Raw genomic sequence first — 10,605 nt, forward strand, 5'->3', positions numbered from 1 at the left:
GGATGGATGAATGGATGAATAGGTAGATGGATGGGGGATGGATGGATGGGAGGCTGGATGAAAGAATGGGTGGATGGATGGGTAGATGGATGGATGAATGAGCACATGGTTGGAGGGGCAGATTAATAGATGGGTGGGTGGAAGAGTGGGCAGGCAAATGCAAAATGGATGGTTGGATAGAAGGTTAGACGAATGGATAGATAGGCAGATGGGATAAGCTGGTAGATAGATGAGTGAACAGAGAGTTAGGTGGTTGGGTGGGTGGATTGAGATCCAAAGATAGACAAACAAATGGACAGCCGGGCGTGGGTGGCTCACGCCTGTAATCTCAGCACTTTGGGAGGCCAAGATGGCAGATTACCTGAGGTCAGGGGTTCGAGACCAGCCTGGCCAATATGGTGAAACCCTGTTTCCACTAAAAATAGAAAGAAATTAGCCAGGCGTGGTGGTGGGCTCCTGTAATCCCAGTTACTTGGGAGGCTGATCAGGAGAATTACTTGAACCAGCGAGGCAGAGATTGCAGTGAGCTGAGATCACACTATTGCACTCCAGCCTGGGCCACAAGACTGAGACTCCATCTCAAAAAAAAAAAAAAAAAAAAAAAGACAAATGGACAGGTATAGAGGTGGGTCATTGGGTAGATGGATGATGGAGGTGGTTGGGTATACAGATGGGCAGGTAGGGGACATCATCAGTGCATAAATGGAGATGTAGCCAACTCTATGTTGGCGTGAAAGAAGAAGGCCCAACACACAGATGAGTAGACAGACGGATACACACTGTGCAGCTCTCCTCCAATCTCTCCTGAGTATTTGTGTCCCTCTTGGTCTCTCCAGGGGCTGTGTCACCAGCTGCAGCTGCTAAGGCAGCTGCGAAGGCAGCCAAATACGGTGAGTACTATGCTAACAGCTCTGCCCCACACTGTCCTGACCTCTACTTACCAGAACTAAAGGACTCTCCTCGACCTGCCCAGAGAAGGGAAGTGACTTGCCCAGGGTCACCGAGCAAGTCACTGACAGGCCTCAGGACGATGTCTCCCCCGTTTGTCTTCCACCACAGGGCCATGGGGCTGAATGGCGGGAAAGTCCCAGGATGGCATTCCCAGTGGGGACAGTGACCCTGACCCTCCCTGCTCTGGCCAAGGCCCTCTCAGAGGAGCCCAAAACTGTCTGGGGATTCTACCAATAGTCTCTCTACATCCAACAAAGGGGGGCTTCCCCAAGTGCTCAGAGAGGAGAGGGGCCGGAGGAGGACTGAAGAGTGTCCGTAAAGGCCTCATGGCGGGGCTGGGTGCAGTGGCTCACATCTGTAATCCCAGCATTTTGGGAGACCAAGGTAGGAGAATCGCTTGAGGCTGGGAATTAGAGACCAGCATGGGCAAAATAGCAAGACCCTGTCTCTACATCAGATGTAAAAACTAGCTGGGCATAGTGGCATGTGCCTGTTTTTTCCAGCTACTTGGGAGGTCAAGGCAGGAGGATCACTTGAGGCCAGGAGTTTGAGACCAGCCTGGGCAACATAGCAAGACCCCATCTCTACAAAAAATAAAAAATGAATTAATTTTTTTTTCTTTTTTTTCTTTTTTTTTTTTTTTTCTGAGATAGAGACTCATTCTGTTGCCCAGGCTGGAGTGCGGTAGCATGATTTTGGCTCACTGCAACCTCTGCCCCCCAGGTTCAAGCAATTCTCATGCATCAGCCTCCCAAGAAGCTGGGATTACAGACACATGTCACCATGCCTAGCTAATTTTTGTATTTTCAGTAGAGACAGGGCTTTGCCATATTGGCCAGGCTGGTCTCAAACTCCTGGCCTCAAATGATCCACCTGCCTCCGCCTCCCAAAGTGCTGGGATTATGGGCATGAGCCACCACACCCAGCCAAAAAAAAATTTTTTTTTTTTTTTGAGACGAAATCTCACTCTGTCACCCAGGCTGGAGTGCAGTGGCATGATCCCAGCTCAAGTGATTCTCCTGCCTCATCCTCCCATGTAAATGGGATTACAGGTGCACACTACCATGCCTGGCTGATTTTTGTATTTTGAGTAGAGTTGGAGTTTCACCATGTTGGCCAGGCTGGTCTCGAACTCCTAACCTCAGGTGATCCACCCGCCTCAGCCTCCCAAAATGTTAGGATTACAGGCATAAGCCACTGTGCCTGGCCCAAATTTTTTTTTTAAAGGCTTCATGGTGGAGGCTGCGGGGAACCCAGGCATCCCAGTCTTCTGTCTTTTATGGACAAGGCCTGGGGGAAACTTGCATCCTCTTTCCCAGTCCATCAACACCCCTCAGAGCCCGCCCAGCCTCTCTCACTGAGCTTCCTTTCCATTTGGCTCCCTTCCCTCTGCAGGGGCCAGGGCCGGAGTCGGAGTTGGAGGCATTCCTACTTTTGGGGTTGGAGCTGGGGGCTTTCCCGGCTATGGTGTCGGAGTCGGAGGTATCCCCGGAGTCGGAGGTGTCCCAGGAGCTGCCATTTCCCGTGAGCCTTCATCACATCTGGGGACGTGGGTTGAGAAGAGATGGGGCCTCTTGTCTGCTCAGCTCTGCAGGGGCAGTGGGGACTGTAGATCGGGCTTGAATGTGCTCAGGGAGGAGTTGGGGGAGAAGCGAGGTCGTCCGTGCCTTACAGGTCAGAAGAGCTTTAAACACGGCTCGGAGGAGACCCAACCAAGGCTTCTGAGGGTCTCTTTCTTTCTCGTTTCCTTGTAGCTGAAGCTCAGGCAGCAGCTGCCGCCAAGGCTGCCAAGTACGGTAAGTGCCCCTGCCCTGCCTGACCCCAAGCCCTGCTCTCCTGCGGGGCTCAAGGACCAACCTCAGGGCAAACTGACTCCCAGGCCTCCAGGAATAAAATGGCCTGGACCAAGGTCACGAGGCCCCTGCCCCATCTTCCAAAGCCACACTCCACTCTTACTGTCCTTTTCAGATGCTTCCTGTTAGGACTGTTGGTGACCTGCTCATCACCCCACCCCCACCCCCAGAACCGAAGGTGCCTGGCCAGGCTGGGTGGCTCACGCCTGTAATCCCGGCACTTTGGGAGGCCGAGGCAGGTGGATCCCTTGAGGCCAGGGGTTCGAGACCAGCCTGGCCAACATGGTGAAACCCTGTCTCTACTGAAAAATACAAAAATTAGTTGGGCATGGTGGCAGGCACCTATAGTCCCAGCTACTTGGGACGCTGAGGCAGGAGAATGGCTTGAACCTGGGAGGTAGAGGCTGCAGTGAGCAGAGATTACACCACTGCACTCCAGCCTGGGTGACAGAGGGAGACTCCGATTCCAAAAATAAAAATAAATAAGTAAAAAGAAATGAAGGTGCCAGGAAGCCGTTCTCTTCTTCCCCCCATTCTCCCACCCACCCATGCTCCCCCAAGAAGTGAGCACTGGGACGGGCAAGGCTAAAAGTTCTCCACTCCCCCAGGTGCTGCAGGAGCAGGAGTGCTGGGTGGGCTGGTGCCAGGTGCCGGAGGCGTAGTCCCAGGTGTGCCGGGCGTGGGAGGAGTGCCAGGTGAGCTGTGTTCTCCAGCCCAGAGACCGGTTTAGTTTGTCTCACGGAAGGGTCCCTGGAGTTGACCAAGGTCGACTGCACCATTTTACAAATGGGAAGACTGAGCCTAGAGATGGGAAGCAGGGAGGGATGCGAGAGACCACTCCCTCACCCCTTCTCTTCACACCTCTAGGAGTGGGGGCCCCAGCAGCTGCAGCTGCTAAAGCAGCCGCCAAAGCCGCCCAGTTTGGTAAGTCCTCCTCACCCCCGCCATCGGCTCACGGAGCGCTGCCTTCTCATGTGCCCTGCTCTGGGATCTGACCGCCCAGCTCCCTGTTCCTTTCCACCCCCCTTAGGCTGTCACGTTCTGGGGTGGGCCCTCCTTAGAGCTTTTGGTCCACTGATGACCTCTAGGAGTGTGGGTGACGTTTCGCATTAGGGAAGCAGGGTGAGCAGTGTGAGCCTCCCTGTTCCTAAAGTCCCTGGTGCCTCTCAGGCTATTAGGGACCTGACCTCATGCTGAGCTCCAGCTCCCCTTGACAGACTCCAGTTCCCCCCCTTCTCCTTCTCTTTCTCCTTCTCCTTCTTGTGCTCCTCCTCCTCCTCTTCCTTCTTCTTCTTCTTTCTTCTTCCTTCTTCTTCCTCCTCCTCCTCCTTCTTCTCCTTCTCTCCTTCTTCTTCTTTCTTCTCCTTCTTCTTCTTTTTCCTCCTTCTCCTTCTTCTTCCTTCTTCTTGAGATAGGGTCAAGCTCTGTCACTCAGGCTGGGGTACAGTGCCACAATCATAGCTCACTGCAGCCTCAATCTGCCAGGCTCAAGCAATCTGCCTGCGTCGAACTCCCAAGCAGCGACCACAGGTGCCCACCACCATGCCTGGCTCATTTTTTAATTTTTTTTGTAGCAACAGTGGTCTCACTATGGTGATCAGGCTGGTATCAAACTCCTGGGCTCAAACGATCCTCACACCTCTGCCTCCCAAAGTGCTGGGATTACAGGCTTGAGCCACCACACCCAGCCTGCAGTACTTCTTGTTCCCCATCTTTTGCTATATTTGAGGGCCACCCTGGCAGCCCCAGGTGCCCACACTTTTCTGAACATGGCAAATTGTAGCAGCACCAACTGTAGAGCTCAACTGTATCTCAGGCCCTGGGCATGGGGTCTGTAGGCCTTGGCACTAGGGACCTGTGGACTAAAAGGTTCAGATCAGAATATCTAAGGCTGAATAGGCCAGACAGTATTTCAACTGCAGGCCTGCTGAGCCCCAAATTCTCACACACAACAATCTTTATTATCTATTTATTTGTGACAGGGTCTCACATTGTCGCCCAGGCTGGAGTGCAGTGATGCCGTCATAGCTCACTGCAGGCCTCAAACTCCTGACTTAAGCGATTCTTCCCCCTTAGTATCCCTAGTAGCTGGGGCTACAGGCACGTGCCACCATGCCCAGTTTAAAAAAAAAAAAAAAAAGGCCAGGCACGGTGGCTCACGCCTGTAATCCCAGCACTTTGGGAGGCCGAGACGGGCGGATCACGAGGTCAGGAGATCGAGACCATCCTGACTAACATGGTGAAACCCTGTCTCTACTAAAAATACAAAAATTAGCCGGGCGCGGTGGCGGGTGCCTGTAGTCCCAGCTACACGGGAGGCTGAGGCAGGAGAATGGCATGAACCCGGAAGGTGGAGCTTGCAGTGAGCGGAGATCGCGCCACCGCACTCCAGCCTGGGCGACGGAGCGAGACTCCGTCTCAAAAAAAAAAAAAAAAAATTTGTAGGCAATCCTCTCACATTGGCTTCTCAAAGTGCTGGGATGACAGGCATGAGCCAATGTGCCTGGCCTACAAACGATCTTATAGAGTTGAGTTTATTTTTCCCTTTTACAGATATGGAAACTGAGGTTCCCAGAGCTTAAGTAACTTGCCTACAGTTGCACAGCTAAACGGTGGCTGAGCTGAGATTTGAACCCAAAGCCTTTCTGTCTTACAAAGCCCCTTATATAATGTAAATCTGCCTCCATCAGCCTCAAATCTCCAAGGGGTCCTTGTCCCTGAAAAAGTTAAGAACTCCTGGCCAGATGCAGCAGCTCACAGCTATAATCCCAGCACTTTGGGAGGTCGAGGCAGGTGGATCACCTGAGGTCAGGAGTTCAAGACCAGCCTGGTCAACACGGTGAAACCCTGTCTCTACTAAAAATACAAAAAAATTAGCCGGGCATGGTGGTGCGCACCTGTAGTCCCAGCTACTCAGGAGGCTGAGGCAGGAGACTTGCTTGAACTTGGGAGTTGGTGGTTGCAGTGAGCCGAGATCGCACCATTGCACTCCAGCCTGGGTGACAAAGTGAGACTCTGTCTCCAAAAAAACAAGGTTATGAACTCCTGAGCCTGCACACACTTCATTTTAGGGATGAGGAAGCTGAGGCCCAGCAAGGGAAAGTAACTGATCCACGGTCACACAGCAAATCTATGCCAGGGCCGAGGCTCTAGCCCTCTTTCCATAAGCTTCTGTCCTCTTTGATCGGGCCTTGGTTAATGATCAGCTCTTCTCAATCTTACAGGGTTAGTTCCTGGTGTCGGCGTGGCTCCTGGCGTTGGCGTGGCTCCTGGCGTTGGCGTGGCTCCTGGAGTTGGTGTGGCTCCTGGCGTTGGTGTGGCTCCTGGCGTTGGCGTGGCTCCTGGCGTTGGCATCGGCCCTGGAGTTGCAGGTGAGTTTCATGAGTCAGTGAGCCTGAGGGGCCCCCGAAGCCTCCATCGGCCCCACCTCCATCTCTAATCCCCACTCTCTCCCTCCAGGAGTGGGAGCCCCAGCTGCAGCGAAATCTGCTGCCAAGGCAGCTGCCAAAGCCCAGCTCCGTGAGTGCCTCGCCCACCTTTCTCTCCTCTCCCCAGTGAGCCCAGAGCTGGTTAGGAGCAACGGCCAGGGCAGAGGCTGCTGCGTGGATCTGGGCCCCTTCCTTTGGGACTAGTTTCAGCTCCCTGGGCAGGACACCTCCTCAGGGGCATGCTCCCTGCCTGCTGTCACCACCACTGCCCTCTGTCTGCAGGAGCTGCAGCTGGGCTTGGTGCTGTTCCTGGACTTGGAGTTGGTGCTGTTCCTGGACTTGGAGTTGGTGCCGGCGTTCCTGGACTTGGAGTTGGTGCCGGCGTTCCTGGACTTGGAGTTGGTGTTGGTGTTCCTGGCTTCGGGGCAGGTGCGGGTGAGGGGGCTTCTAGGGGTTAGGCGGAGCCTGTCCCCTGAGCTCAGGGAACGAGATCCCTCCTACTCCCAGCACCTCCCCAGCACCCCCTCACCACCCAGGGGTGCATAGTAAAATCCTCGTTAGGTTCTCCTAAGTATCTGGGGGTAACGGACAGCGGGAGGAGGGCAGACCAGGCCAAGAGACCCCAGGCTGCCCAACTGCAGAGTATCTGCCTTCTCAGTAGAGGGGTGACAGGGCTGCAGACTGAGAAAAAGCTTGCCCTCCACCCAGGGAAGGAGCAGGTAGATCAGCCTGGCTCCCCTTCAGCAGTGCTCTGTGGCCGGGGGGCCACTAGGAACTCCAGATCTTCACCAGCTGGTTACTGAGCCCCACTCTGTGCCCAGCCTCAGGCAGGCCATGCTAGGCCTGAAGAGAGAAGGAGGGGCCAGATGGAAGGCAGGGGCACTGTTCAGCCCTAAAGCTCTGTGCCTGTACAGCTTCAGAGCTTTGAGGACGCAAAAGGCCAAGGAGGTCAGGGAGGGCTCCCTAGAGGAGGCAGTAGAACTCCCAGGCAAAGCGCTCCGCTGCTGACCACCCCCCGACTTTTCTTTCTCCCCAGTACCTGGAGCCCTGGCTGCCGCTAAAGCAGCCAAATATGGTGAGTACACCCCACAACCACTTGTGGCTCCCTTGCCACCACACCATCCCTGACAGCACAGGACTGGGGTGGTCATGATAGAAAAAGGCAGTTTCGGCTGGGCATGTTGGCTCACGTCTATAATCCCAGCACTTTGGGAGGCCGAGGCGGGCAGATCACCTGAGGTCAGGCGTTCCAGACCAGCCTGACCAATATGGTTAAACCCCATCTCCACTAAAAATACAAAATTTAGCCAGGCGTGGTGGTGTGCGCCTGTAATCCCAGCTACTCAGGAGGCTGAGGCAGGAGAATCACTTGAACCCAGGAGATGGAGGCTGCAGTGAGCCAAGATCACACCACTGCACTCCAACCTGAACGACAGAGCAAGACTCTGTCTCAAAAAAAAAAGAAGACAGTTTCTAGGACACATTTATGACAGTTTAAAAACCTGGCCCCTGCCCACTAAATGCTTGTGCTGCCTTCAACCCCTGTGACCACCAAAAACACCCTTGAAATCCCAGTTGCCCCCCAGGAGGTAATTCCACCGTCCCTAAGCCCGCTCTGACCCTGACAGTTTCATAGTCCCTGCGTCCAGGAAGGGGCTGGGCCTGCTGTGGGTATGAGGAGTCTGGACAGTCTCTGCCTCCACCCCAGCTCTCTGGCCCGAACAGAGGAGCTGGTATTCCTCATCTGGGCACCCCCGGCCCCCCGCCTGCCTTCCTGTCCTGCCAGCAGGACTGCTCCCGCCACGAGCCAGCCCAGAGGACGTGGCAGTCCCACAGCCTCTGCGCTTGGTGCTCTGGCAGCCCCACCTGGCCAGACCCATGCTGTCTGTGGCCCCTGCATTCCTGGCCTCCTGTGAGCAGAGTTAGGGGGACGTAGAAGACTCCCCCGGGGATCCACCAACCAAGCTGGCAGGTCCACTTGGGGCCAGTTTCTACCTCGGAAAATCCTGGCTTCTTCAGCGCTGACCCCCAGCGGCCCTGCCTCCTCCCCTGCTCACTGCTGACTGCTTGGCAGGCCTGAGTCAACAGACATTGCCAGGGAAACAGAGTGACATCACGTGGTGGAGCCACGAAGGGCGCAGGCTCCCCAGCCACTTCCCGCCCTTGAAGCCCTGAGCACACTGTTTAACCTCTGCTCTGCCTCAGCATTCTCATCTGCAAAATGGGAATGACAATAGTGCCTACCTTTCCTGCTGCAATGCATAAAAAATGGGCTGCTAAGTGTGAAGCACTCAGAATGTCAAGTGCCTGCTGTAGATACTATTGCCATTGTTTGTTTGTTTTTTTGTTTGTTTGTTTTGACAGAGTCTTGCTCTGTCGCCCAGGCTGGAGTGCAGTGGTACGATCTCAGCTCACTGCAGCCTCCACCTCCCAGGTTCAAGCGATCCTCCTGCCTCAGTCTTCCAAATAGCTGGGATTACAGGCACGCACCACCACGCCTGGCTAATTTTTGTATTTTTAGTAGAGACCAGGTGTCACCATGTTGGCCAGGCTGGTCTCAAACTCCTGACCTCAGGTGATCCACTAGTCTCAGCCTCCCAAAGTGCTGGGATTACAGGCATGAGCCACCGCACCCGGCCTACAAAAGAACTTTTAAGGCTAGGCACAGTGGCTCACACCTTCGAGAGGCTAAGGCAGGAGGATCACATGAGCCCAGGAGTCGGAGGCTGCAATGAACTATGATTGTACTACCGCACCCCAGCCAGGGTGACAGAGCAAAACCCCATCTCAAAACAAATCAAAACAAGGACTGGACTTCCTATCTGCTGCTCCTCCCCTGGGTCACATGGCCCCTGCTACCTGTCTGCTTGCGTTGTTGTCCCTGGGGCAGGGAGACCCATCGTTTAGAAATGGACCACTCATCTCCTTTCCTCTCCACGCAGGAGCAGGAGTGCCTGGGGCTCTCGGTGGAGTAGGCATCCCAGGTGGTGTGGTGGGTGAGTTGAAACCCCAGGAGGGGCTGGCTGGGGAGGGAGGCTAATCAGTACTGAGTCCCTCCCTAAACTCGGTCTGTATTCCCAGGAGCCGGACCCGCCGCTGCTGCCGCAGCCAAAGCTGCTGCCAAAGCCGCCCAGTTTGGTGAGCACTGGGTGGAGGTGGGAGCTGCTGCCAGGCCCCCATGCCCCCAGGGTGTGGGAGGAGCCTCTGACCAGGGACTGTAGACTCAGCCTCCCTGCCCCAGACACCTCCTGGCCCCACTGTGCCATCGAAGGCCAGGAGAGCTCAGGCTCCAACTGGGTCCCCAGAGGACACCTCCACCCTCCGCAGGCTGAGGCTTCAGTCCCACCTTTCTGACCGGCAGAGTCCAATGCTGAGCTCTCTCCACAGGCCTAGGGGCACCCGCTGGACTCGGAGTCGGAGGACTCGGAGTTGGAGGGCTTGGAGCCGTCCCAGGTATTGGGGGCCTTGGAGGTAAGAGTTGTTCTGCAATCAGTGAGTGCGTGGAGTGTGTGTATGAGAGACAGAGATGGAGACAGAGGCAGAGACTTTCTTTCCCACCCCTGCCACGTCTTTGCTCAAGATGTCCTCTTGGCCAGGTGTGGTGGCTCACACCTACAGTCCCAGCACTCTAGTAGGCCAAGGCGGGCGGATCACCTGAGGTCAGGAGTTTGAGATCAGCCTGTGTGACATGGTGAAACCTCATCTCTACCAAAAATACAAAAGTTAGCCGGGTGTGGTGGTGAGCGCTTGTATTCCCAGCTACTTGGGAGGCTGAGGCCAGAGGATCACTTGAGCCCAGGAGGCGGAGGCTGCAGTGAGCTGAGATAGCACCACTGCATTCCAGCCTGGGCAGCAGAGTGAGACCCTGTCATAAAAAAAAAAAAAAGAAAAAAAGAAAAAGAAAAAGAGGCCAGGTATGGTGGCTCATGCCTATAATCCCAGCACTTTGGGAGGCAGAGGTGGGTAGATCACCTGAGGTCAGGAGTTCGAGACCAGCATGGCCAACATGGGCTCCAGCAACTCCACCAATGTCTCTACTAAAAATATAAAAATGAGCCGGGCATGGTGATGCATGCCTGTAATCCCAGCTACTCAGGAGACTGAGACAGGAGAATTGCTTGAACCCAGGAGGCGGAGGTTGCAGTGAGCCGAGATCGCGCTGCTGCACTCCAGCCTGGGCAAGACAGCAAGACTTCGTCTCAATTACAAAAAAACCCAAAAAATTCTCTCAAAAACTTGAGAGAAAATAGCTGAGACCCATGGAGAAAAAAAAAAAGAAAAATAAAATAAAATTCTCTCACAGAGTGTAACTTTCCATTGTTGAGAGGATGTCACTTTGGCCTTACCAGCGAGCGGCCTGCATGGAAGCCTCG

General features: G+C 54.7%; 1 protein-coding gene across 1 annotated transcript in view; it reads left to right on the forward strand.

Annotated features, from left to right (window-relative positions):
- ELN (elastin) overlaps window positions 1-10,605 on the forward strand; it is a 55,052-nt gene that overhangs the window by 25,857 nt on the left and 18,590 nt on the right. The window contains exons 20-30 of the mRNA XM_026456596.1: window positions 837-890; window positions 2,347-2,475; window positions 2,706-2,747; window positions 3,672-3,728; window positions 6,011-6,175; window positions 6,264-6,323; window positions 6,515-6,661; window positions 7,269-7,307; window positions 9,175-9,228; window positions 9,314-9,370; window positions 9,626-9,703. Coding sequence (XP_026312381.1) covers window positions 837-890; window positions 2,347-2,475; window positions 2,706-2,747; window positions 3,672-3,728; window positions 6,011-6,175; window positions 6,264-6,323; window positions 6,515-6,661; window positions 7,269-7,307; window positions 9,175-9,228; window positions 9,314-9,370; window positions 9,626-9,703 — 882 coding nt within the window. The remainder of the gene's footprint in view (window positions 1-836; window positions 891-2,346; window positions 2,476-2,705; window positions 2,748-3,671; window positions 3,729-6,010; window positions 6,176-6,263; window positions 6,324-6,514; window positions 6,662-7,268; window positions 7,308-9,174; window positions 9,229-9,313; window positions 9,371-9,625; window positions 9,704-10,605) is intronic.

The sequence above is a fragment of the Piliocolobus tephrosceles genome, chromosome 8 (assembly GCF_002776525.5).
Source record: "Piliocolobus tephrosceles isolate RC106 chromosome 8, ASM277652v3, whole genome shotgun sequence".
NCBI classification, from domain to species: domain Eukaryota; kingdom Metazoa; phylum Chordata; class Mammalia; order Primates; family Cercopithecidae; genus Piliocolobus; species Piliocolobus tephrosceles.